The sequence below is a fragment of the Monodon monoceros genome, unplaced genomic scaffold, assembly GCF_005190385.1.
Source record: "Monodon monoceros isolate NGI ecotype Baffin Bay Population unplaced genomic scaffold, NGI_Narwhal_1 Super_Scaffold_16, whole genome shotgun sequence".
NCBI classification, from domain to species: domain Eukaryota; kingdom Metazoa; phylum Chordata; class Mammalia; order Artiodactyla; family Monodontidae; genus Monodon; species Monodon monoceros.
This window is the reverse complement of record NW_021703772.1, coordinates 5,030,507-5,058,348: the sequence shown is the minus strand read 5'-3', so window position 1 is coordinate 5,058,348 and position 27,842 is coordinate 5,030,507. Positions and strand designations below refer to the sequence as shown.

The 27,842-nt window shown below is 51.0% G+C and overlaps 1 protein-coding gene across 3 annotated transcripts in view; it reads left to right on the top strand.

Moving 5' to 3' along the window:
* AGAP1 (ArfGAP with GTPase domain, ankyrin repeat and PH domain 1) overlaps positions 1 to 27,842 on the top strand; it is a 562,113-nt gene that overhangs the window by 184,199 nt on the left and 350,072 nt on the right. For all 3 annotated transcript variants that reach the window (XM_029224417.1, XM_029224416.1, XM_029224418.1), the window contains exons 2-3: positions 2,690 to 2,748; positions 9,225 to 9,312. In XM_029224417.1, the coding sequence (XP_029080250.1) occupies positions 2,690 to 2,748; positions 9,225 to 9,312 (147 nt within the window). The remainder of the gene's footprint in view (positions 1 to 2,689; positions 2,749 to 9,224; positions 9,313 to 27,842) is intronic.

Here is a 27,842-nt window from a genome sequence, read left to right as displayed (position 1 = left end):
AGTTTTGGTTTCCTGCTCCGTCCTGATAACTTCCCCTTGTGTCCTTAGGCCCTGTCCCTGAGTCTGCTTTGGAGGCGAGGGTGGGGGGGAGGGGGGAGGGGGGGGGGGTGGGGGTGGGGGGGAGGTCACTTTCTTTCTCCAACTGCCTTCAGATTTCTGTTCTGAAGAAGCTAATAGTTTGGGTTCTTCACTCCTGATAAAAGTTCCCTGTTACTTCAGGTTCCCTAATCTTGGTGTTCTTTGAGAATTTCTTTTCACTATTATGATTTAAATTGAAAAGATAAAATGTAACCTGAAGTGGAGCCATGTTAATGATAAGGAATGATTAACCAGCTTCTTTTCCTAAACCGTATTGGGTCATTACAGAGGACGCCCAGCATGCTGGCCCCCAGTGACGACAGCTAAAGGGGCTTCAGTGTCCCCGACAGGCTAAAAGCAGTCAGTCAGCGCTTACTGGGTGTGTTTTATTCTAAATTCAAGTCCAGTAGCGTTTCAAAAGCGCATGGGAATGTGTTTTCTTAAGATTATTCTACTCCAAGTGGGGGAATTGAGTGGAGCGCAGAATGGCCTCTTCTGAAATGAGACACATCTTCCGTGACTTTTGGTTCTAGCTGCTCTGAGAACACACGTGCACGTGCACACGCTTTCCCATACACGTGTTGCCATACACGCACACACGCACAGGCTGCTGGGTGTGTGCCCCCGACGCACGTGTGTTTATCCTTTAAGGATTGCTGCACCGTGGGACTTAAATAGAGCAGCCGACTGGTCTGGTCGCCATGGTCCCCACCCTGCTCACCCCGTGATGAACTCTTCCAGAGGGGCTGCACTGTCATCCCTGTAACTCCCACTTAGGGAGTCCAGCCCACAGAAAGGTCCCGATCCATAGAGGACTAGCGTGAAGGAGTATCTGGCGTGTACGTCTTCTGCTGCATCTTTGTTATGTTTCATTTAGCCTCTTGGGAGGCAGCATTCAGTCCTGCCCGGGCAATGATGGAGGCGATGAACATTTTTAAAGTAAATCTTTAAAAACTGAAGATGTGTTTTTCTGGTTAAGTCAAGCATTAATTTTATTAATCTGGTCAGGTAGATCAGGCATTAATTTTACTAAGCTAGTTGCCACAAACAAATATATTCCATTCGAGGGAAGATATGTTTGCAAGTAAGAAGGCACCACACACATTGTTGCAGTGTTTATATAATACGTGTCTTTCTTTAATGGAGCCCTGCTTAATTTATAATGAGTATGTAATACTTGTGATAAACATCTTTGGTGGTACGTGCTTAAATACCGGCCGTGCATTAGTGAATGGAGCTCATTTCAATTCCCACTTTGCTCTCTTTGTTTTCCTATTAAGGTTATTAGAAACTATATTATTGAATTTTTTTTTCATGCCAGATGGTAGAAAATGTGGAAGGTACCAAAAGGTGACAATGAAAAGAAAATCTCTTCATTACCTTGTCCCCAGGCCACCTGGTTCCCTAACCCTAGATCAGCAACTGTGAAGTTTTTTTATCCTTCCAGAAGTGTTCGCAGCATGGACAGGCTCGTGTGGGTATTTTACACACACACACACACACACACACACACACACACACAACCCTATAGCTTTGGGATGGCTGCACTTTGGTACGTTGGGGTTTTAAACATTTTGTTGGCGACTTAGCCTTCATTACATGGATGTATCCAAATGTACGAAACCAGCCTTGGGTTGTTACAGGCACAGCAACAGCGCTCTCTCTCTCTTTTTTAATAACTTTATTTATTTATTTATTTATTGGCTGTATTGGGTCTTCGTTGCTGTGCTCGGGCTTTCTCTAGTTGCGGCAAGTGGGGGCTACTCTTCGTTGCGGTGGCTTCGCTTGTTGCGGAGCACGGGTTCTAGGTGCATGGGCTTCAGTAGTTGTAGCTCGCGGCTCTAGAGCACAGGCTCAGTCGTTGTGGCGCACGGGCTCAGTAGTTGTGGCTTGCAGGCTCTAGAGCACAGGCTCAGTAGTTGTGGCTCACAGGCTTAGTTGCTCCGCAGCATGTGGGATCTTCCCGGACCAGGGGTTGAACCCGTGTCCCCTGCATTGGCAGGCGGATTCTTAACCACTGCGCCACCGGGGAAGTCCTCCCCCTTGACTTTCTGACACATCCCAAGGTGTTCTCACTGGACCTTCAGTGTCTAATATGTTTCTGAGGATCAAAACTCCAGCTTGAAAGTCTTCTTCTAAACCATAGTGTTGTATTGTAAACACTTGGATTTTCCAACCATCACCTACCATAACTTTATTGGGGGGATTTCAGGCAAGTGAGTATTTTAGTGAAAACCCAAAAGGCCCAAAGTTCACTGGCTACAGGGTCATTTCCAGGAAAGCCAGGAGCTTCCTTCGTCCTCACACTTGCCCACATTCGCGATAGGAAGGGTCTTAACACCCCTGGGCAGGGTGGACCCTACAGGGCTGGGGCAGGACTTCGGAGTTGTTGGAGCGTGTGTTACGTTTTAGGAGGCAGGACACGGATTGGAATCGGAACAGCCGTGTGAACCAGGCACATCTCAGCTTCTCTGGGTGGAAGTGATGCTAGGGGTGGGCTGGACCGTCTTCGGTGTCCTTCCCGTTTGAAAACTGGCACCTTGGGGGTATCTTGACCTTGCACTTCGGTAAGTCTCAGCATCTCACTTCCTTTTACCCTCCTGTTTTACAGATGCCTTTGTGAACAGCCAGGAATGGACGTTAAGTCGATCTGTCCCGGAGCTCAAAGTGGTGAGTGTTTGCTCTGGCCTTGGGCGTGGTCATTCCTCACCTGCAGGAGGGGGGCTTGGAGGGGGGCTCAGGAAGAGATGAGGTGTGACCTGTGAGTGCCCCAAGCCCGCATCCCGGTGGGCGTGAGGGTTCTCATTCCCTGGGGCCCAGAGGTGGGCCGTGTTCTGCTGCGTCCTGGGGAGGGGCCAGGTGAGGCTGAGGTTAGGGCTGGAGTCCCGAGGGCGCCCGTGACGGTCATGACAGACGGCCAGGCAGGTGGCCTTGTGTGCGGGGCTGGGTCCACCCACCACTGTCTCTCGTATCTGAGTGTGTGAGAGAGAGACTGTCCCCCACACACACACACGCGCGCGCACACACGCACACAGCTCATTAGTCCTTTGCAGGATGTCATGGACAGTCTCTGTAGCGAGGCATCAAGATGTAATTATAATTCATCACTGAGAAAATGTGACTGTATACTGTGTTACAAAGGAGTAGCATGAAATTTAAAGTTTTGTTTTTATTATGAACTTTAAGTACTCTTTCAGTGACACTATTTAAATTGACTTAAATAAAAAATGGCTGGATCCGTTAACAGCCACACCTCTGAGCCTCTCCCCACGTCACCCGCCCCCCGCACTTGGGGATGGAAGAAAGGACAGCTAGAACTGTTACATAATCACATTGTTATGAAATACGCGGCGTCTGGAGGACGTGTGTGTGTGTGTGTGTGTGTGTGTGTGTGTGTGTGTGTGTATCTTAAACTTCTCACGTGACAGACTGACCGTGGTGACAGCAGGTCAGCTCATCCTGTCCAGGCCCTCGGCCTGCTCTGCTCGGCCCACCTGGGCCCTCAGCCTCGGCATGTTGTCCCCCCACGTGCCCCTTCTCTGAGGCCCCAGGGTTTGTTAGCAGTTCCAGCCTGTCTGCCCGGTGACCCCAGAGGCCCTCAGATGCCCCTCCCGGGGCCCCAGCCACCTGCGGTGCTTTGCGGGTGGACTCGGGGGGGGTGGGGGACAGGGCCCTTCTGGCCTCTCCCTCCGAGACAAGGAGATGGAGCAAGAACAAGTGTGTCTGTGACTTCCAGTGTCACCGGGAAGAACAGGTTTTGAAACTTAAGGCCTGAAGGGAGGGCTTGTGGGCAGGCCCCCTGACATCCCCCCGGCCCGAGGGCGTCTGATGTGTGACCCCGCTGCCACTGCCAGGCGTCCAGGCCAGGCCCCCTGCCCTCCCCTCTCGTCCCCGCTCCTTCCTCCCAGCAGGTCTGACCTTTCTCGGTGGCTCCTTCCTTGGGGGGAGGCAAAGGGGCCCACGGTTCCGGGGCCGTTCCAGAAGCGCGGGTTCCACAAGCCCAGCCCTGGGACAGTGCCGCTCTGTCCCCTGTGCTCTGTGACGCTGTCCCCGGAACAGAGCGAATCCCGCAGGACACTGTCAGGAAGCGACGTCAGCAATCGCGGCTGCGCGGCCAGGGATGCTGCTTGGAGGTTTCCAGGGAGCTTTCCCAGTTTCAGAGGCGGCCTCTTGAGCCAAAGATTGGGGTCCTGCCGTCGGAGTAAAGCAAGGGGAACAGTGTTCTGATGATGACGACTCTTACTCTGTGCGGGACGTGGGGTACCTCCTGGGTGGAGCCGCCACCTTTAGTCCTGAGCCGGTGGTGCTGTTGTCCCCACTCCCCAGGCATCGGGGGCGGAGCCTCACATCTTAAGCCCTGGTTAGTGAGACGCTGAGCCGGTATCTGAACCTGGAGTTTGCCAGCAGAACTTTCTGCAACGTGGAAATGTTCTCTGTCTTCAGGGTGGCACCCATGGGCCCTGTGCGGCTGTAGAGCATCTGAAGTGTGGCCAGTGCAAGGGAGGAGCTGAAGTTTAAAGTTGAAGGATGTCAAGGCCCATGGTTTAGACCCAGTTTGGGGAGTTAAAGGTGGTGAGGGTTCTACCAGAGCCCGCATAGCAGCCCGTGACTGAGGACGCCTCTACCAAAACCTGTTCTCTGCTGGTATTTCAAAAGCATGAGTTTTCTGGAATCAATGCTTGGAGGTGTAGGGGTGCTTGTGTTAACCGGTGGTGCGGATTTATGATCCTAAAACAGAACTCTCACAAAGTTGGCTTGAATTCACAGGAGCGGTGGGCTCCATCTCACAGAGAAGTAAATGGGGAGGAATTCACAGGAGCGGTGGACTCCATCTCACGGAGAAGTAAACGGGGAGGATTCTGCACTTCTTCTGGGGGAGGCGCCCTGCCCCCGACCCGTGCGGGGACGGCCCAGACTCCAGCAGGATGGCCAGCTCCGCTCTGGGCCGGGCATCCCCCTGCTGGGGGGTGCAGCGGGCAGCTTGGCCTCCTCAGCAGATCCCTTCTGTGCTAAGGCGTTCCCAGCGTCTACAGAAATGCTCCTTTGTTCGGGGCAGCCTCTGTGTATCCACAGGGCTGCGATTGTGTCCTGCCTGGGTACAGTACCCGGGACAGGTGGTCCCTTAGGTCAGCACCCTCGGAACCCCTGACTCTTTCAGAAACACAGCAATTCAGTGACATAATAGCAAGCCTCAAATGGACTCTTTATGTCATGTTGGGCCATAAACCATCTGGAATCTGTCAGAGAAAAAATGTCAATGTTTGCTTTCTTTTTCTTTTTTTTTTTTTTTTTTTTTTTGGCCCACCACATGGCTTGTGGGATCTTAGTTCCCTGACCAGGGATTGAACCCGGCCCCTCGGCAGTGAAAGCAAGGAGTCCTAACCACTGGACCTCCAGGGAATTCCCCAATGTTTGCGTTCTTTTCAAGAGTGGCAGTGCCATGCTATATGCTTCCTGAGGTTGTGTGACGGGAGCCAGTTGCTTTGGGTCCACACTCGGGTCCCTGCAGACCTGTGCTAGGCAGCACGTGCTGAACACTTACCTCTGGGGGGGAAAGGAAACCACTCCATAGATCCCTGGCCTGTAGAGGTGGGCGTCTGTCAGCAACCCATCATATCCTATTTGCGCGTTTTCATTGAATTCTCAACTGGGATTTTTACCAAAAGCCTCGATTTTATTTTCAGCAAACCACGTGTATAAGCTGGTACATGGTGAAGTGTGGGGACAGTAGAGAACTCAGTTTAGAAAGACACCTCGTGTGATGTGACTGTTCACAGCCCTGCCCAGAGGATGCCGGGCCCGTGTGATGACGTGTCGCCACCAGAATACACAGTTCTGTGATTTTCAGGACACCTTTTCCCATGTTACCTTGCTTCTCCCCGAGCCTGTAGACCCAGACTGGCCTGATTCCGTTCTCTCTAGTTTGTATCCAGTAGCAGTTCATGGATCCCAGTGCAGCTTTACAGCTTAAAGAGCATTTTCATCCCTCACTTTATTTCCTCCTCACAGCTGGTTGTCAGTTTCCGCCAGTGTTTCAAATTAAAATAATGCCCACGGTGCGCAAACATAAGAAGGTGTATGAGATGGCCATTCAGTCCAAATAAAACACCTCCCCCGCCCCTGCCCGGGATTGAGTGATTTGATCCCTAGAAGGGGTGAGTAAATTCTTAGCAAATCATTGACATGTAAGAAGGAGGGAACATTGCCACACACAGAAAGCACAGACTGAACAGTGATTTTGAACACTTTCCTCCTCGGGAAAGAAAAAGCCTGATCTTAATTAAACATTCAGTTCTGCGGCTTTTACTGTTTCGGATTTTCTCAGCGTGGAGCTGACTAAGCAGGAGGTACCCTTGAGCAAGAGAATAATTAATAGGTAGAAATTCTCAGATTATAGAGGCCCAAAGCGAAGGGAAGACATCAGTCAAATCAGGAAGGGAAACAACTTTATTTAGGATCCGTCCACATAGTCTGGGGCTTGGAGCTGTAGTAATAAAGCATCTCGTTTCTACTCACTGGCGTTAGTGTCATTCATTCATTCATTCATTCACCCAGTGTTGCTAGGAGTCCGCTGTGGGCAATGCTGGGGGGTAGAGAACCAGACACAAACGAGACCCAGTCCCTTGTCAGCACTGGAGAGAGTCAGACCCACATACCGATGCTGGGAAAACAAAGAGGTAAGTGGCCAGGTAGCGTTAGGAGGAGGGCACTAAGGGAGCTTTGGGGAGAGGCACCGGTTGAGGCTGTGGCATTAGGAAGGCTTCTCAGAGGAGGTGACATGTGAACCGAATGCTGACCCACGAGTAGGAGTATTATTTTGGGCAGTGATTGATGTGGAACTATCTAGGCGTCTGGAGTCTGCAAGGCCTGTTAGGATGGTGTTTGGTCACTGGCATATCGAGGACGAAGCAGGGAGTCGGAAGCTGAGGAAGAAAGGACCGTGACAGTGGGAGGGACAGGAAGGTTCAGGGTTTTAGATCAGGTTTTAACTTACTTTCCACAATCTCGTGGCAAATTTGTTCGCTTTTATGTTTGTTCTTCTCATTAGTGGCACCGTCACCCATTTATCCAGCCAATCAAGCACAGACCCCAACCCCCGTTCCATCCATCCATCCAACCATCCCACGTTTACCGGCACTTTACTGGGGCCGGAGACAGTGCTGAGTGTAGGCATTCAGAGAGGTGTCCTTGCCAGCATCAGAGACATAGTTCTTGGTCTTCGGGGACCCGAGCGTACTGGGGGGTGGCGTCAAGAGCGTCAGCAGTCAGTGTAAAGTGTTCTGGGTGTGTAGAGAAGCAGGGAAACCACCCAAAACTCTCTTCAGGTGAAGGGAGGGGTGCCCAGGTGAGTGATATGTTCGTGTGGTCCCTGCCGGACCTGGGTGCCTACAGCGGAATTGATCGTGAGGATTTCGAGGGAGACGCTTTGTTGTCTGTTCATGAAATACTTGGACTCTGGCCTGCAGGCAGTGGGAGGCTTCCCGAGAGTTGTGAAATGAGGGAGTCGCATCTTTGCAGTGTCAATTTTAAAGAATCTCTGGTATTCTCTGGGCGAAGAGGGGGAGCTCCCAGGCAGGGAGATAAGCTAAAGGCTCTCCCAGGATCCAGCGGACGGACGCACAGCCTGCCCCGTGGTGGGGGTGTGTGTGTGTGTGTGTGGAGACCCTCAAAAGAACATCTGGGCGGGGTGGGAATTGGAGACAGCGTCCAGGTGTCTGGCTTGGGAGTCTGAGTGGTGATGTGATCGCAGGATGCTGAGCAGTTGGGGAGAGGACGGTAAGGTCTGGACGTGTGAGGTTTCAGTACCAGTGTAGGTGTGTATGGGTTTACCTGAGAGGGGGTGGGGCTGGAGAATGAGAGTGGGTATCCATAGCTTACTGGGAGTAGGTGGGATGTAGCCTGGCTCCCTTGGTTGGAGGGGGGGGGGGTACTTAGAATCCAGGATCTAGGGAATCTAGGAGGTCTAGGGAAGGAGCCAGCGTGGGCCGGGGGTAATTTGAAGAGGAAGCCCAGAGCGGGAAGTTTGAAGCAAGAGAATCTCCTCTACAGCTTCCCGTGATGCAGCAAGGGGAGGGCCAGGGGATTTAGAAACAGAAGTCCTCGGTGACCTCGAGCAGTGTCCTTGTAGCCATAGGGTCAAAACAGCAGGCTGGGGGTGGGTAGGGTCAGAGAGTGGGCAAGAGGGAGGCAGGCTCTTCGTAGGCGGGGGACCTGTGTCCAGGGCAGGTCTCTCATCCTGCTTTTCCTCAAGAGAGAATTGATTGGATCATGCTTAAATGCAGAGGGGAAAGTTCTAGCCGGGGAGGAAAAGATTGAAATGCAGGAGAGTCTTTGCACAGAAGGTAGAGGGGGAGTGAGATCCCGAGCAGAGGGAGGGCCTCCCCAGGCACGGCCACCTGAGTCCAGGTGTGTCAGCTGTGTTAACACGGGAGCTTTCTCTGAAGAAGGCAGGGTGAAGCCAGCCTTGCCCGCCGGTGACTGTGAGTTCCTGCTTGCTGGTACAGTGGCCCTCACGTCATGCTGACCTGGTTTCCATCCAGCACGAACACCTTTGCCGCCTTGACCGTGGGTCCCTGCTCTGTCCTGCAGTGTGGACCCCGTGTCCAGAGATGCAGGCCGGCTCTCCTCCTCTCCCCGCCTTGGTCCCGTTTTCTCTACTCCGGTCCCCTCCCCGGCGCTGTGCTTTTCTGCTGTGGCTCTTTTTCAGCTAGTCTCACCCGGCTGCAAATCCTACCCCAGAGTTGTGACGGAATGCACGTCCTCCTAATCCCCTTGTGGCTCTGTACTGCCACTGCGCCCCATTGAACCTCGTACCTTGTTGAGTGTTTCGAGGGTCCACAGTACGTGTTGGTGAGCTCACTGTACACCTTCCCGACGTGAGCAGCGCTCATGGGGTTCCGTGTGTGTTCTAACCATGTTGATTCTTCAGGCTGTAGAGGTTGATAAAACGTGAGAGGTTAATTGAAGGTGTTGGAATCCCTTCTTCCCCAGCAGGAGGATTGAACTAGCCCATTTTGGGCCATCCCGCTGGTGCCTGGTCGTGGTGGTGTTCAGGATGGCTGTCCATTTTAACCTCTCTATTTGCAGTTGCTGAATAGCACGATATACTGACTACTCCTTAGTGACTGCCCGTTTCTGTGTTTCAGGGCATTGTGGGTAATTTAGCCAGTGGCAAGTCGGCCCTGGTGCATCGCTATCTGACCGGCACGTACGTCCAGGAGGAGTCTCCCGAAGGTATGCTGCGTGTGTCACACAGTCTCCACCTCTAGAGAGTTTAGCTTTCTGAATTTTTTGTTAGCATATTCTAAATCATTACTGTGATGTATCCCACGTCGAGAAAAGTAATAATAACATAACCAAGCAGTAAAAATCCGTAGGCATGTTGCTGCTTCTGCAGTATTTTTCGCTAACCATCTCGGCCTTTGGAGCAGATAGAGTCAAACCATGAACGCTGTTGAATGTATTTCGTACCGAATAGTTCTGTCCCTTCAGATGTGAATCCAGTGTCACCCCTTTAACTGTTACTGCTTGGACGTTTCTCTGATCTAGATCTTGAGTTTATACCTAATTTGTGTGTACTGTTCCTTAGTCATAGATCCGAGCCTTTCAGATGACCCACCACCATGTGTTTGAGTATGTTTCCCCTCTTATATTGTATTCTAAACATTTAATAATCACTTTGCGTGAGAAGAAGCGATTTCTTTTGCCATGAGGCTTTTACTTCTTCAGTTAACATATCCATATTTTGTTTTTTTTGCTTTAAATAAAATGATGGTAGTAATGCTAGGAAACCGCTTAGCTCCCGTGTCCCCAAATCCAGGTAGAGTGTGCACACACAGTTTTCTAAATTATATTTTCTCTCCATGTGACCTTTTGAAATCCAACTCTGAGACACTGAATTTCTGGTTCCTTCTTTTTCTTACTGGCTGTTCCATTCTTTGCAGATATGGACGCAGGTAACTATACATTGTCTTCATGGCAGCGCTTGTCTTGTTTGAAGAGCGAGGAGAGAGACACAACTGTGTGCTGTAGTCTTCCCTTCCCTCCTTGTTCTGTGTATATCATCCTATTTTGTTTCATTTGATCCTTTCCTTTTTTTTTTAAGTTCAACATTTCACCCTGTTTTGTCCCTTAGATGTCTTTTTAGCAGTAGTCCTGAGTAGCTTCACGTGTTTCCTGTAACACCTGTTCTAGTATTTAACTCCTGTCTTGGATACTGTGTAACCGTTCAGAAAAGTGTGGCAGATGGAATTCTGTGGCAGTCGTTGCGTGGGGCTCTGCCATGACTTTGCAGCATTTTGCGATCCCACCATAAAAGTCTCGTGGTGGTCACATGAGGGAAAGGCCTACGTTTTTCGTTATCCATATTGAAATGATGGTTTAAGGGAGATGAGAAGTGAAGGCTCAAATGTGGGAATCAATGAGGAAAAGCATAGCTAGACACTGAAAAATGGATACAGATGCTAGAAAATCGGCGTTCTTTAGAGAGGTGAGAAAGTTGGCCGTGTTCTTTCCTGGAATCCGTACCTGGGTTGTCCTTGTGTATTTGTGCCTTTGTGTGTGACTGTGGGTTTTAGCCATAGTCATTTTGATTATACCCGAGAGTTTTTTAGAGCCTTTTTCTTGGGGGGTTCTCCTTATTCCTCGGGTCTAGCAATTGTGTAGATTGATGACACCAGCTGCTGATGGGCTAATTAGCTGGACTGCAAGTGAGAGGATCACCTCCTCAAGTAAATCTGCCTGTGTGCCCCTGGAATGCTCAGGATTTCAGTTGAGGGGACCCCTTGGTCGGGGGTCCCTGGAGGTTTCGTGGTCTGGGCCCTGGTTTTGCTGCCACGAGCTGGATTCTCCTGTGCTCCGTTCGACGTCTGGCGTGGTTGGTGCGGGTCCCCGGTTCTCCCGCCTGTGGCCACCTTCCCCTTCCCCGCGTGGTGCTGTTTCGTCCTTACTGTGGCTTTTGCCATCTCCCTTTGGGCGTTCAGTTTGTGCCATCGCATTTGGCCCTGACTGTGATTTCTTTGTAGCGGGCCCTTATATTTTGATGAACACAAAGGCCTTTCTCTTGAACGTTCGCACATCAAAAGTAAAAACTGTACCCAGTGGGGAGACCTAAATGTGATCTGTAACAGCCCTACTTCTTCGACTTTCCAGGTAACACATTTTACTCCGGGAATTTCATGGTATCATACGATTTTCAGAGTACATTATTTTACAGGGTGGATGCATTCTCGAGTTCGCTAACGGGACGTCCCTTCTTTCATCTGCAAAGTGGAAACATCTCACCCCTCAGTGGGGTCTGTGCCCAAGGGCTCCTGGGTCAGGGGAAAGACTGTCCGAGATCTTTGCTCGCACCCTTCAGGAGCTGGCCCTGCCACCTGGCCACCTGTCCTCTCACCGTTTGAGAGGTCAGGGGATTGTTCCTTGACGTTGCCAGGAGTGTAGAGAGGTCCCCCCAGGGGACGTGTGTCAGGTCCTCCGGGACCTGCAAGAATTGTGAGCAGGCGCCGCCTGGTGCCTGGAAGCCTTTAGTCCCCACGACTCGCTGTTTCCCAGAGGCCAGCCGCCCTGGAACCAGGCAGGTGGGCATGTCTTTGCTTCCCATGTTCTGTCCACGTACTGGGGCGAGTCCCACGTGGCAGCAGGAGGGAACCGTAATTTGTTGTTTCCAAAAGGAAATGAATGAGAAAAGCCTTGCTTTCTCATCGTCTTGGCACACAGAAGTCCCTGCCCCCGGTCACAGAGCCTGTGGCTGCAAAGTGATTTCAGTCCTTGCCGGATGCATTAACATCCATCGATTACCCTTGCTCGCTTCAGTGAGAAGCTTTCCACAGAGAATGTTCTGGAGCTGTAGTGTTCTGTGTCATCACCCAGGTTTATGGAGAACATCAGAGCAAAGGGAATCCTCTCTGGGGTGTGTGGGAGGTTGATGAAGCCGATTACAGCTCAACACCACCTGCAGCTTCTTTCGTAGCAAAGGGTCAGGTTAGGACACAGCTGAAGGTGTGTGTCACGGTCGCCAGGCCGAGAGGTTTGGCCTCTGGCTGAGCTGTGAGACCTCTCCGTTTTCTTGCTGTTATTATTACCTGCAGCTTTATCCCCCTTTCCTCTTAAAATGGCTGGAGTGATCCACTGCCTGCCCCATACAGCGTAGCGGCTTTACATGGGAGGCGTGTTCCTGGGGGCTCTGTCTGTGCGCACAGCTCACTGGAGCTTCCCTGCCCTTCTTCCGTCTGCACAGGCTCTTCTTTTGCTTTAATTAATGTGTAAATGTCCTTTAGTGTTACTCTGACCTGTGGTGGGCATCTTTAGATTGCTGGGAGGGTGCAGGTGGTCAGGGCCTTCTGTTTTCGGACCCCCAGCCTTCTCCAGAGTGCAGGTTCCATCACCTCTCAGAGGATGACACCTGTTGTGCTTTGTGTGCTACATTGGGGTTGGTACTTTATCCCTGTGGCAAAGGCAGCTGACTCATACAATTTAGATTATTTTAAAGATGCAACCGAAATGAGGGAATGGATTTAAATACTATGTGTGGGTTTTTTTGTTTTTGTTTGTTTTTGTTTCTGTTTTTTGCGGTACGCGGGCCTCTCACCGCCGTGGCCTGTCCCGTCACAGAGCACAGGCCCCGGATGCGCAGGCTCAGAGGCCATGGCTCACGGGCCCAGCTGCTCCGCGGCATGTGGGATCCTCCCGGACCGGGGCACGAACCCGCGTCCCCCGCATCGGCAGGCGGACTCCCAACCACTGCGCCACCAGGGAAGCCCTTATGTGTGTTTTTTAATTAGTGGATTAACAATGCAAAAGTGGGTAACCCAGTAGGGAGCCTATAAGTGCACAAAAATAATCCAAAGAGTAAAATTTTTGTGCAGGCAAATACCCTTTTAATCGTGCGTGTGCGTGAGATACATGGGCGTATCCGAGTCCTAGGGCTGCATGACATATTACCACAAACTGTGTGGCTTGAAACAATGGAGATGTATTCTCACGGCTCCGGAGGCCAGGAGTCTGAGATCGAGTTGCTGACAGGTTGGCTCCTTCTGGAGGGAATGTGGGAGAATCCACGTTCCGGGTGACTGGCAGCCCTTGGCGTTCCTGGACTTGTGGACGCATCATTCCAGTCTCTGCCGTGTCGTCACGGGGCCTTCTCCCTGTGTCTGTGTCCAGGTTTCCCTCATCTCATGAAGACACTCGTCTCTGGATTTAGGCCCACAGGTACTGGGGGTTCAGACTGGAACACATTTTTAGGGGAGAGAATTTAACCCGTAATAGTATGTGCATATTACACATCTGGTGTTGAAACAGAAGCTGCACTCGGACCTGTTGAAGTTGCCCCGTTACTTCTTGGTGACAAGAAGGGCGATTAGCTGCCCCAGACCTCACTGGCCATGCTCATGGCTGGTCTCCTAGACCGTCACAAACATTAGGTTAGTGTGCGTGTGACCGTCACGCCTCTGATGGGATTTCACAGCTGTCACTCACTTCTGACGGAAGGAATCGGGTGGAGACTACTCCTCTGCCTTCAGTGCCCTATTAGTGGTTGCTAATTAGGACAGTGAATGAGGATCTGGGCGTGTAATTCGAGTTCCATCTCCTGTGCTTGTGCGCTTGATGTCTGCTGTGCACCCTGCCTTCCCCCGCCACAGACTCCACGGGCCTGCCGCAGTTTTTTGCTCTCTTCCTTCAAAATAAGAAAGAAAAGGAAAGAAAACCAAGGCTGCCCAGTATTATGTAGGAATTTGATGGAAACGTGGGCCACCTGAGACACTTTCCCTTGCAGACCGGGACACGGTGGTGTCCCCAAGAGCTCTGAGCTTCAGAGCTGAGCCCTTGCTGAGACCTTGTCCCGCTACATCTCCCTCTGTGTGCCCCTCCCTTTGTGCTTCTCACGGTGGGCCACGCAGGGGACCTGGGGCCCAGAAAGGCTGCTGCCCAGCAGCGGCTCTCATGGCGGTGGAGGAGGGGAAGGGGCCTCTAGCTCTAAGATGCACTACAGCGCAGCGCCCAGCAGACTGAGTAGCTGGTGTTAAGGTTGGTGGAAACAACTTTAAGGACGTCCAGAGACCGACCTTCCTGTGACGATAAAGTTAACTGCTCTTGGCTAATTTTTCAAGGACTTAGGGCCACCAAATGGGTGGGAAGTGCCGGGATGATGTCACGCTGTCTGAGAGCTCCCCTTCGTTGGAATCTGGAGTAAGCCCTCATCCAGGTGTGACACAGGTGGGTTCGCCACCTGCTGTGGAGCGGAGCCTCGGCCTGGTGTGACTTGGGGGCGACTGACCCTGTCGTTCCCAGGTCCTCAGGAGCTGAATCCATCAGAGGTTCATTCCTTCAGTGAATGACTCCAGCTTCCTGTAGGCTCTTCGCCAATTCACATTTTTGGGTAAAAAAGCTCTGAGGCCATGGCAGCCCCGAATCTAGGCCGGCAGCCTGCAGGTTCCGGCCACGAGCCCGGTAATGGGGGACGTGCCAGCACGAGCGAGGGCTGCGACGGCACCGCCTCTCACCTGCGTGTCAGGCCCGCACTTGCCTGTGGTTGAAACCCGGGTTCCCAGCCTGTCGTAGCCACTTACTGTCGTTGTGGCCTTGGGTGAGTTACCCATCCTCCTGAACTTCAGCTTACTCCTCCCTGCTCCCCAGTCCTTGTAGGGACTGAATATGAGTGTAAGCGTGCAGAAGACTGCGTTAGCCCTGGCATGGAGAGAGGGCTCAGGGACGCGTACCTCGTAAATAAGGGTCCTGCCCCTTCGCTCCTCCATCTTCTGCTTCAGGTGGGCAGCCCTGCCTCCTGGGCTGTTCTGACAGGTGTGGCTTCAGGACTTCGTGTCCACCAGGCGCTGAGGTCATGATCCCCGCTGCTCGTGCCCCAGGCGTCCTGGTCCTCGACCAGCTCAGGCCTGGCTCGAATATGCCTGAGGCACTGTCTCTCCTCACCAGTGCGGTCATTCTAACAGCTTTAAGCACAGCTCAGGTCATGACAGTAGAGGGCTGTCAGTAGAGGACCTAATCGGGCCATTTGGAAACTAGAAAGAAGGATGGAATTTAAACTGGCCCACCATCCCCACAGGGCTTCTAGAATGGGGCTGAGTTCTCTGAGGTCTTTCTTGCACCCGGGCGGTGGGGACTCTGTCTGGGCTGCTTGCAGGGTCACGAGCTTCTCTGGTTGGACGTGGCCTCAGAGCACGGTGGCCACGGTGATGGATGAGACAGCCCCATCTTAGCCTTCTCTCCGGTGTTTCCAATCCGAGGGTGCCCCCCCCCGAGGGTGACTGACCCTGGGGTTACCACTGTGCCCTGCCCGTGCCTAGCCGGGACGTCACACACCGGCTGCAGTTCCAATGGTCACTTCCTCCGGGGTCAGGGGCTGCTGGCCATCAGGTCACTGTGAGCTGGACGTCCCTCTGTTAATCTTGCCACTTCCCTTGAGGACTCTGCCTGGAATTGTTTCCCAACAGATGTGTCTATCGTCAGGGCAGTAAAAGCCTTCTCAGGAGCATGGGTATCTGAAGTCATTTTTTAAAAATGAATGTTTACTTAGTTTCTTAGAAACAAGCCATGTGGTAAATACCAGCCTTACTTTCTGGGACATGTGAAATGCATTTAAACTGTCAGCTCCAGAAACCCTTTCCAAATCAAATAAACTTAAAAAACATTTTTGTGAGCTACCACTGCTCAGCAGATGTTCGGCTTATTTCTAAACACGTTCTTGGTGCTGTTTAGTGTTCCAATGAACAAAATATGTAAACACTAATAAAGTTCGAGTAGTTTTGAAATCTAGCCAGTTAAATGTTTCAACGTAACTTTACCATCTTACTTGCAACCAAGTGATTATAAGTACATGATAAGTTTTTAATGAGGATTATCTGAAGCCTTACAATTAAGAGCCCACCGGTAGGTTGGCTTAATAGGTAAAGCAGAAACCAGTTCAGCCATCTTCTTTAATTATTTCAGGTGCTGACTCAGCCTCTAACTATAGGAATATCATTGATCCTTGTCATTGTTCTGATCTGTGTAACCGTCTGCTAACTCTGTCCCCTCACACGTAAGCCGTACTGAGGATCGGGTGATAGTGCCTTTAAAATAGGCGAAGGATACTAAAATAATCACTAGAACTTCCAAGAAATCATTAGAGAGAAGGGTGTTCTACTTCATTTTAAACAAGAAAAAGACAGCTGTAAAATTAGAATAAGGAGATTATGTTTTTGGCATTGACAGAATTGGCAGGACAAAATGTATTTTTGAATTGGTTGTTTGGGACTCAGAACACATTGTCCCGTATTGTTATAATTAATTCACCGGGAAACTGAGGGCCTACTGAGAGCTGGGCATGGCACCTGTGGCCAGTGTGTGTGTTCCAGAGGGGAGAAGAAGCTTCTGGATGAATAGCTGTAACTCACGGTGGTGATTTACACCTGGTCAGCTGAGCAGCCTTGCATGCTGGCTTCAGCCGGGAAGTGTTCCTGGGCTCCCAGGGTAGCCCACACATCCTCCTTCATGTCATTTGATTAACAGAGACCCCAAAATAGTAGCGTGCATGCTGGGAACACAACCGTGTCTTTCCTAAGACACCTCAGGACAAAACCATTTCTTTAATAGGAAAAAGGAGACTGGGGTCTGGAAAGTTCCACCTTTGAAATTAGAAATTATTTTTTCTAGAGAAATTTTAAGTCCCAAGATGGTTTTTTAGACCTTTAAGTGCACGACTTAATTGCAGATTAGAAAATAGTCCTTGGATCTGTCAAAGCTCAATTGCCACCAGGTGTTTTCTCCTTGGTCCGTTGCTACATCTGCCCATGACTTTGGGCCCTGACTTTGTCGCCTTGCTGGCAGCGGGTCTGGATCCAGGGAACCAAGTGGCCGCCGGCCAGTCCATCATTCACCCAGGCAGCTGCCTGCTCTGATCTGGTTCATGTTCATTGTCGTAGTGTAGAATCCCTTGGTTGCATGGGAGAGATGACCAGCTTCACTGAGCTTCAGTAGAAAGGGGGAATTCATTCACTTATGTACCTGGAGCAGCTCCGGGGATGGGTGTATAGCTTGAGAAAGCCCCTCATCACCTGATGCACGTGAGCTAGTGAGGAACCTGCCTCTCCCATTGCTTGGGTCTCCCCACTTGGCGGCAGGCAGTTTTGGTGGCCTCGTGACTGCATGGTCTGCAAAACTCACATCTCATGGGAGGAAGAGTTGCATGTTTTTCTCAGTAGCTCCGAGGGAAGACTTAGAGACACCTCTGGATGGCATTGCTTGAGGCGCAGACTATAAGTTTTAACCAGTGGGAGGCTTTGTAATGCAGATCTCTTCCCTGATGAACAGACCTGATCCACTCAGTTTACCCAGTGGGAACAGGGTGCCCCGGAGACCAGAAGGGCCAGGTCCTGTTTGCTCTCACCTCTGTGCTTCCTTTCGCAAATCTCTACCTTTCACAGGCTCACTTCTCTCCCACCCTCCCACCCCATTTTATTGGTCCCAGGGAAGGGCAAGTTCTGAGACTCATAACCAGTCCTTGACCGAGGCAGTCTGACCACAGGTTGAGAGGTTCTCTGTGCAAGTTTGTACAGAAAGGAAGAAATGCCGGCTGAGGCCAGCCTCGGGGCGGGCAGAGGAGAAAGAAAGGGGGGCAGGCAGCACCGTCAGATGCGGGGCAGTGGGTCAGGGGGCCAGGCTTACGTTCCAGAGGGGGACGGGTATGGATGTGCCAGCGTGGAGCCCACCTTCCAGTCACGGCTGGTGCGAGACGGGATTGCCGTGTGAAGAAGATGTACCTCCTGTAGGATGACGCTGGGAGGTCACGCCTGCTGGATGTTAGAACTCTAAGGGCAGACTTTCACTGGGGCCATGGTCAACTCCCAGGGCCAGGACGTGGAGATAAGGCAGCAGAAGGGAAAATACTAGTAGCAAAATAGGCCAAGTGCCAAAAAAAAGAATTACACAAGGAGGGTGTGTAGTGTGATGAAGGTGCCCGCAGACTCTCCCCTCCACGTCACCTCCTCATGCAGGACTCAGGGACCCCCAAGGTGCCCCCTGAGAGCTGGGGCATCGTGGGCACAAGGCCTGAGGGGCTGGGACAGGCCCCTGTGTGCGTACGTGCGCACCTGCGTGCACGCCACGTACGGCTGCCGATTATCTACAAAAGGTGACAGTTCGACATGACTGAAATGGTTTGACTGAATCAATTATTTGGTGATTGGCCCAGGCCAGAAGTGGAAACCACATGCAACTCACAGCGTAGTCTTTTACCCATTGTAGTGGCTTCCTGGATGTCCTGTGTTGGGAGGGATTGTGAGGCAGGATCTTGGCTCGGGAAGAATTCTGAGTGTAGCCGATGGTCCCCCCTGACTTGCGTCTGGAAGCCGCTCGGTTCCGTCCATGTGGCCCAAGGGGCAGCATGTGTGGCCAGCATGCCATCCTTTTCTGAGCCCCATTTCTTACCGTTTTGCTTCTTTTACAAAACGGCAACACCACAAACAAAAGAAGGGAGCAGCATTGTTCTTTGAGGGCCGCTTGGGTGGGACAAGCATGTTGAAAGTGTGGAGGGGGTGGGGCTTGGTGACAGAAACCAGGTGGCGGTGTGTCCTCGACTCCTTCCATGCAGCGGAGGGGAGCGGGTGAGGCTGAACCAAGAGGGAGGTTGTGTGCAGGGACTGTCAGTTACACGGGGTGTGACCGCGTGATCTCCAGGTGGACCGGGCTGCCAGCGTGTGCATCTCCCATTGCCCTCGTGCGTAGAAGGATTCTGAAGGGAGTAGGGGGCCGGACCGCTGGGCTCCCAGCAGTCATTACACAGGCGCTGGCTTTGGAGAGGGGCACAGCAGGGCAGACGGGAGGAGTCCTCAGACAACCTCTGGACCTTGGAGCTAACACAGAACGGTGGGAATGAGCCGCGGGGACCACTTACACTGGACCCACTGCTGCCCCATCAGGAGGGGTGGCAGCTTCTTAGTCCCACGAAGTACTGGCTGTAGGATGTGCCCTGGCCCGCCTTCCGGTTCGGGCAGGAGCCTGGCAGTACAGGTGCAAGCTAGGTGTGTTCCAAGTTGCAGATGCAGGGGCTTCCTGGGCTGGGCAGGTTCTGAATGTGCCTGAGAGGGAGACAAACACACGCATACACACACACTCACACACACACTCACACCCCACCCCAGGGCAGTCTGTCTCCTGCCAGCCCTGGATGGTGGGCTTTGCTCCAGGTCTTGGTGGTGTCCAGCTCACAGGCTGCTGGCCTTCTCAGAGACCGGATCACCCTCTAGGATGCGCACAGTGACCTGGAGACAGAGCCCCCTGGAATCCTGCTGTTAAAGTCCTGACACTGTCTCCATGGGAATGAGACAGTTACAGCGAGTGAGCTTCCACCTCTCCCCCAGCCCCCGGAAATGGAAGAGGACAGTCCAGACAATAAGTGATGTGTCCCCAACTTCCCTGGGGGCGCAGTGGTTGAGAATCCGCCTGCCAATGCAGGGGACACTGGTTCGAGCCCTGGTCCGGGAAGATCCCACATGCCGCGGAGCAACTAAGCCCGTGCGCCACAACCACCGAGCCTGCGCTCAGAGCCCGCGAGCCCCAACTACTGAAGCCCACGTGCCTAGAGCCCGTGCTCCACAACAAGAGAAGCCACCGCAATGAGAAGCCCGCGCACCGCGACGAAGAGTAGCCCCCCGCTCGCCACAACTAGAGAAAGCCCGCGCGCAGCAACGAAGACGCAACGCAGCCGAAAATAAAATAAATTAAAAAAAAAAAAATGACATGTCCCCAGAAGAAATATCAAAGGGGAGATGGCTCTCCCACAGCCGTCACCCCCTCCCTGTACTGTTGCTGCTCCAGAACTGAGAAGGATTGTTGCATTTTTAAAGATCTGTAAAAATAAATAAACAAAAACAACCCCGCCCCCGACCCCGAAGCAAGGCTACTGCCCGCAAGGCCACTTTCTGGTGGCCCTTCGCCGTGATGGCTTGTGACCCTGCTCTGCAGTGTCAACACATCAGGTATTAAAATGCAGAGGCTTTCTGGGTTTCTCCATAGGGTCTGATCTCACAACCACTATCCTGTTTTAGTTTCTTGAAACAAGCACCTGGTTCATATTCAGAGAAATGTGTGTGAACAGACAGTTCTAAAGCCAGTACTCTTACATGTCCAATTCAACAATTGCATTTTCAAAAACAAAGTTGACATGACAGTTGTTTTTAATGACAAGTTATTTTCACGTGGGAAACACTAGTCGAGAGCAGTAAAATCTGAGGGACTGAGAGACCATCTGCCCGTGTGCTGGTAGCTGAGCAACCCACCAAGGTGCTGCTGGGTGCTGGCCAGCTCACCTCCTCACCCACTTTTCTGAGGCTACTGCCCCTGGACTCGTCCCAGGCCATGGCTGGTGGGATTTGGCCTCATTTAAAGGCACCAGGTGAGCAGCTGGGCTCTTTTCTCCTGAATCTGCAGTACTTTTTGTAATTCATCCCTTTTTATGCTTAAAATAAATGTGCAGAATACTAAAAATAAAACAAACAAATAACCGTAAGTACATTTCCCCCCAGGGAAACAAGTATGTGCACGACTAATATTCCACTTACCACCAAACTATTTCAGAGACTGTAGTAGATGCTGGAAAGTTCACGTACAGCCACCACAGTGGGTGTTGGAACATTTCCAACAAACAGCTTACTTCTTTGGTCACACAGGCATACCTCATTTTATTGGCACTAACCAGATATTGCAGTTTTGTTTTTTTTTTAAACAAATGGAAGGTTTGTGGCAACCGCGTATCGAGTGAGTCTGTCGGCGCCATTTTTCCCAACAGCACTTGCTCACTTCACGTCTCTGTGTTACATTTGGATAATTCTTGAAATATTTCAAACTCTCTACCAGCAGAGAGGTTATGACTTGATGAAGACTCAGATGATGGTCAGCATTTTTTAGCAGTATTTTGACATTAAGCTATGTATGTTGACTACTACAGTATAGTAGAAACATAACTTACGTGCACTGGGAACCCCCAGCGTTCCCGTGACTCGTTTTATTGTGATACCCGCTTTATTGCGGTGGTCTGGAACTGAAGCCACAGTAGCTCCGAGGTGTGCCCGTGTATTAGATTTTATAGGGAGGGGCCCATCATTATGTGGCTATTTCCTCCTTCAGGGGGCTGGCTGAAAACCATGCCCCCCCACCCCATCCGCTCGGTGGGTTCCCAGTGGGTTCCAGGGGGCACAGGCTGTGTCTGTTCCTGGGGTCCGGTCCCCTCCCATACCCCACCCAGCTGGCTCTCCTGGTCAGTTCCCGTGTCCTCCCGCTGCCCTTGACAGTCAGAGATTCTGTCCTGTTCACTCTGTTCACCAGCACTGTGCTTATTATTGGCCCATAACGGGCTTTGCTAAATGCTTGCTGCGTGGTGCTTCTGAAGACCAAGGTTTTATTGCCCCAGTGTAGGGAGCTAACAGAGAAATGGGGAGCGGCGAACACAGGGGGAGAACCCTTGCCAAATACTAATAAGAGCCAAACTGTGTCACAGGTGGAGTGTAAATCAGATCCATTCCCCTGTGTTCCTCTATTGCTTGCTTGCATGGAAGTCCCCGTCTGAGATTAGAGACACACCGTACACGTGGATAAATATTGAGACGGTTACTGGGACTCACAAAATCTCTTCCCTGGGGCAGTATGAGTAGTACCGTCCAGAACTTGCTATCTTGTGACCTCTTCAGACTTGGGAAAAATAATTACTACCCTGGATCTTCCAGAGTACCTGGAATTGTGACAGAGTGTTAAGGGGAATCCTGGTTTTCATATGGGAATTTGAGCGAATTGAGGGAATTTCTTTCATTCTCTGCTTACTGTGGTCTTGGTTCTTCCTTGTCATTGAATTTCACTTTGAGACTCTCCCTCAATGTGCAAGTCCCCAGACAAAGTCGCCAGTGTAACACAGCAGGGCTTAGCTGGTGTTCAGGGCACACAGGTAGTGTTTCGGGAGCCTGACGGCTGACGCAGATCAGCTCCCGCTCACCGTCGCTGAGACTACAGAGGCAGGTGGTGGTGTCCGTTGAGTTTTCACACAAGGGAGCTGAGACACCAGCCGCTCCTGAAGCCGCACAGGGTCGCCCAGCTCAGAGGCAGACCCTTGGCGGGCGGCTTCGAGCCCGTTCCTCTGCACTGCGCTCCCCCTGCCTGGATACACACACACTGCTGTCCTGAAAGTGCCACAGCCCACCTGACGGCGCAGCACCCACATTCAGGGGCCTCAGCGGGACCTCGGGTCACCAGGTCTCCTGCGTGCTGGGCCGTGCCGGCCCCTGCAGGCTGCCTGTCCCTTGGAACAGCTGCTGAGTTATTGGGGAAAGTACCGAGTTCAGTGGAGGACAGTATGTGAACTTTGGGGGTGGGTCCTAACTTCCAAAGACAGCTTTGCAGGGAAGTCTGAGTGTGTGGAGCCAGGGCAGCCTGAATGGGCCTGGGGCTCTGAGCCCAAGGGAACAGGCTGCGGGCCCAGGCGCCAGCATCACACCTGGAGTGTGAGCTGAGGACAGCAAAGTCCAGGCTTCCCTTTCCAGAGAGCGTCCCGTGTCCACCACAGAGCCCGTGGACATCTTCACAAGAAGAAGGATGCTTTGGGCTCCAGGACCTGCCTGCCTCTTCTGGGGCTGCTGGTATCGCAGGGCATGTTTTATTCTTTGCAGTACCTGAGGTTCTGCCGCTGTGATTACAGAGAACATTTTGTTGGGTTAATCCTATCTTCCAGCCATTTTAGTGTTTTTTTGCAGGGAAAAGCTAATAAAACTTACGAAAGTGGAATTGGGCCTGTCCCTGGACGTTGATGATTGGAGATTGGCCCAGGTCAGCCAGCCTACACCTTCCCAGGGTTTCTGTGTTTGTTTTAGTCGTGAGGAGATAGCACTTGGAAGAGAGAACTCTTAATGGGTTTCATGTGTTAAGCTGCTAATTTACCTTTTTCTCCAAGTTCTTGGAAGTAAAGATGTAAGGAAATTGAATTTAACTATTGGGCAACAAACCACTTCCCCAAACATTAATTTTCCAGTTTCTTTTTTGAGCAGCAATACCATCTTTACAAAATGTTTTAAGTAGATCTCTGATACATCATGGTGTTCTGTTAATAAAACTTGTACAAGTTCTAGTTGATAAGTTTCTGACTCATTGCTTATCAGAGACGGCAATAAAGCTGTTTTATGAACACAGAATAGGGCTTAAGGGGCTCCTGTTTCAGTTTTATATCTGCCTTTTCATCCAATTAATTTTTGATTTTATTGATGTCAAGAAAACCTGAGCTACACAGGTGACACTTAAATATATATACATATGTATAAATGTATATATACATATTCACCTTATTCGCCATTTCAAGGTACTCTTCCATTAAATACATCCCGAAGTGTTGAAGTAGTAGGAATAGTAGCACTCTTGAAATTCCATGTTGAATCAATGAAGGCAGTGACTCTCATTCCACAGAAGTGTTCAGGTAGGAGCCCCCCCCGGACCACGGTCAGCACTGAGTGCACTGTGACATCGCCAAGGGCCAGCTGGTTAACTATCTCCTTGTTGTTGCTTAAATTACCTACATCACACAAAAAACTGTCACCGCACGTGTGCCCGGCTTGTCCCTCACGGAAGGTGGGACATGTCCCCAAGCAGGTTGCTTGCTTGTGCAATCTTCATGATTTTCAGGCGCAGACAAATGCAGGATGAGATTTTTAAAAGGCCAGGGCGAGGCTGCAACTTTCCCCGTATCCCAGCAGGTGGGTTCTGCCTCTGCCCTGGTTACCTGATGCAGCAAGAGCCACCATCTTGGTCTCTGGGTTAGTGTGTAACATACCTGCCAGTGCAGGTTGGTTGTCACTGTGACAGCCGTTTCAACACCAGTTGTACATATGTAAAAAATGCTTATTACGTTGGCCATTTTCCAACCCCCTGAAGTGGCTCTGGAGTGTGCTCCTGGGGGTGCACCTTGAGCCCTGCTGTGGGATGAGAGCCCCCATCTTGGCTGGCATGGCAGCTTTTCGCCAGGGCCTTGGTTTTGCTCCATCCTTAAAGTGACGTTGAGAGTCTGTCTTTTTCTCTTGGAAGATCATGGGCTGTTTTGATCTGCAGGTTCATATCTTCTTGCATTTCAAGAAAATGCCTCTGTATTTTATCTCTGAATAGTCTTTGAGCTCTTTTGTTGGGGATTTGTTGTCAGAGGTACCATTTATCCTTTTGTTAGTTTCATTTGTCTTCCTGTCAGTTAACTTCTGTCTTTTTCATCTTGGCGGAGTTTATTTCAAGCCATTCCTCCATGTCAGAATTTCAGCTTTGAGCGGTGTTTCTTCTCTCCCTTACTTTTTCACATTGTATTCGTCCGTTCCAAAATGTTGGTTTGGTCCTCAGTTCTAGAGGTTCCCATTTCTTCCCTCATTGTTTCCGTTTCTTCTCCCTGGAGTTCTTGTCCTGTTAAATGTCTGTTCATAAGTGGCATTAGGGAGGGAAGTGATCAGAAGGGATTTCCTTCTGCTTTTTGAGTTTTGTTTTCTCCTCCATTGGCTCTTTGGGTTTTGCGGGCTCCCTTGCAACCCGCCTCCCCTTTTATTTTGGCTGCGCTGCACGGCTTTCAGGATTTCATTTCTCCGACCGGGGATTGAACCCCGGGCCGTGGCAGTGAAAGCCCGGAGTCCTAACCAGTAGGCCACAAGGGAACTCCCGCAATCCCTCCCTGTCTTTTTCCCCTTGCCCTATCTTTGCACGATAGTCTCACCATCTCTTTAGCTTTTTCCTCCCCTTTGCTGAGATTGGCGCTGTCTCGACTGTAGTCAAGTGCAGGGATACACGCACTGCTCAGGCCGTTCACGTAGGCTGGCCACTCGTCCTGGGTCAGGTATGGGACGTGGGGAGCCCCCTGCCATCTGGTTTCCTGGGGCAGGACACAGGCTAGAGGAGACACCCCTGGCCCAGAGGGCTGGCCCAGTCTGCCCGAGCTCCCATTTCCCAGACCCCCGTCACACCCCTGGGCCCGCAGGGAGGCACCGGAGGCTGAGGCTGGATGTTACTTTCCCTGAGAATCGCAGTGCATCATGGGTCCCTTTGTCCTCTTAGGGCATCTCCTCCAGACAAAGGTGAGCTGCCCTGACACACAGGGCGCTTGCATTCCCTAGGAATTTGCTGGATGCCCTGCGCCAGGTCCCCTGCCTCCGCGGGGGCTGGGAGGGGGTTGTGTTATACTGTCACTCCCTGCGGGGGCCCCTCCTTGCAGTCTGGGTATCACAGGCACTTTGCCTGCAGAGAGCCCTGGCGGCTGCTCATTTGGGAACCTCCTAACGGTCAGGGGACAGGGCACAAAGGCCATGCTGCCCCTTCCTGAGCACCCCCCCTCCCTGGGGGATCTGGAGCCACTCTCCACCCAGTGCTGGAGTCCTCCTTTTTATTCTTAAGGTCAGTGTTTTCGAGGTTGGTTATGTAAAAGCTTTGCTTCTTTTCTTGGTAGATGGTGAACTTTTTATCTGGCTTTTACTTTCCCCCCCTCATTTTATTAGATATGGAAGAAAGGAAATTTGGTTATAGCAAAGTTCAAATCTTTCGTCTTACCCTGGAACTTTGACTTCTGTCTCAGTCTTCCTTCTTTATTTTACTCAGGTCTGGGTGAAAAGAAGTTGTTAAAGACCGTGGCCTGTGTGTTAAACCCCATTTCACCTGAAGTCATAAGCGTGAGCGTTTCACCCGTGAACTTACCAGTCACCACGCATTAATTAGATCCTTAGGGTTAGTACATTTTTATAGTAGTCCCTGCCCTCCCTTTTTTTTTTTTTTTTTTTTTTTTTTGCGGTACACGGGCCTCTCACTGTTGTGGCCTCTCCCATTGAGGAGCACAGGCTCCGGATGCGCAGGCTCAGCGGCCGTGGCTCACGGGCCTAGCCGCTCCGCGGCACGTGGGATCTTCCCAGACCGGGGCACGAACCCGCGTCCCCTGCATCGGCAGGCGGACTCTCAACCACTGCGCCACCAGGGAAGCCCTGCCCTCCCCTTTTTTAAACAGTGTAAGTTTTTTAAAACTTGGCAGGGGAAATGAAGTCTGATTTGGTTAAATTTTGTAAACGGACATGTAACCAGTAAAACTTTTCTTCCCCAGTGTAAAAATAATAATGGGATCCAAAATCCCTTTTAAATGTCATGATATGAAACTTCTCCAAAACCTCAGTAATAGGTACCTGACTTCAGTATTTTGATCAAAGTTAAAAGAGCAAAATTAATTTTAAAGCCTTTCTGGCACATGCATGATCAGACTTTTCATATTCTCCCGGGGAGAAATAAAAATATTCATAGTTGTCTCCAGTGTAGTCCTCTCATCCCGCCAGTCCTAAATAATTAGGGAACAACAACATTTACAGATATTTGTTCTGGGGCTAAGAAGAAAATTTTAGGCAAATGTTACAAATGACAAGAATCTCTAAACCATTCCTCCGGGAAAATCAGGTGCTCCTGAGCTGGGGCCTCGTGAGGGTGACAAGATGTGAGGCCAGCTTGCAGCTATGGGGAGGGTCTTAGCGGCTTGACTTTGTCTGATCAGATGCTGGAATAATGCCCCCCCCTCTTTCTTATGGAAAAGGGAAATAGCGTGCTCCACAAATGCACTTTTAAACTCAAGAATGATATTCATCGTTTGCTTATGCGTGGAAAAGTAAAGATGGAAATCAGCAGGAAAAAAAAATGAAACATGTTACCGAGTCCAAGCTTGTACGGCTCACCACACAACAGGCCAGTAATCGAGAGATGAGTTGCTGGGGCAAGGAAGAGCGACTTTATTCAGAAAGCCCGCAAACCGAGAAGATGCTGGACTCGTGTCCCAAAGAACCATCCTGCCTGAGTTGGAATTCAGGCTCCTTTTATACTAGAAGGGGAGGGAGTAAAGTCAAACACTTGCTGGTTCCCATCAGCTTCCGGAGGGGATGTGTTCATTTCTTCCTTCCTGCGGTCATTCACAGGTGGGCCTGGTCAGGATGTTTCCTGTGAACTGAACAAAAGTATTTTAGCTTAATGCTCATCACCTGGGAGGCAGGGTTCCCAGAGATGGGCCATTACGTATCATTTAAGCTTATAGGCAACATCCCTTTAATGATTAACTTGTAATAGAAGACAAAAGGTTCTTCCCTGTGACACGAAGTGATAGGCAGGTCTATTTCTTTTTAGTTTCCTAAGCACAGGGATGATTACCATTTGGGGCTGTGAAGGCAGTTCCCTTCCGGAGCTGTGAGTGGAGCGAGGAAAAGACATCCTCAGCCCCACCGCCCTGCATTCTCAGTGTCGCCCTGTGGCTGCTAGGAAATTACACGAAAGATTCCAAGCTCGCCTGTGGACACTGTGTGCCATGAACTGTCTCAGCAGAAATCCACGGGGAAGAGGGCGGAGGTGAGAATCAGTCAGCACTTCTGGGTTTGGGTCTCATGCCTGCTGGCTGGGGGGGTTTGGTCGGCGTCTGCACTTCTTTTCCAGCCAAGTTAGATGTGGAGGTTGATGGTGATATTTGCACCACAAGATGCTGTGAGGAACAACGGACATGAGGTGGGAAGAGAAGTGCTTTGTAAAGTGTTACAAGGCTTGCTGTTGCCTGGAGAGCTGTTAATGATATGATAATACCTTTTGGTCCAATTAGCCAAAAAGACAGAAATGTCAAGCATCTGTTGCCGTGTTTACTCCCAACAAGATTTTTTTTTTTTTTTGGAGAATAGGAAAATTTGATTTTCTTTTTTTCCCCCTTAAAGCAGAAATGCCAACCCGGGTGAGATGGTTATACCTCCTTCAGTGTAGACAGC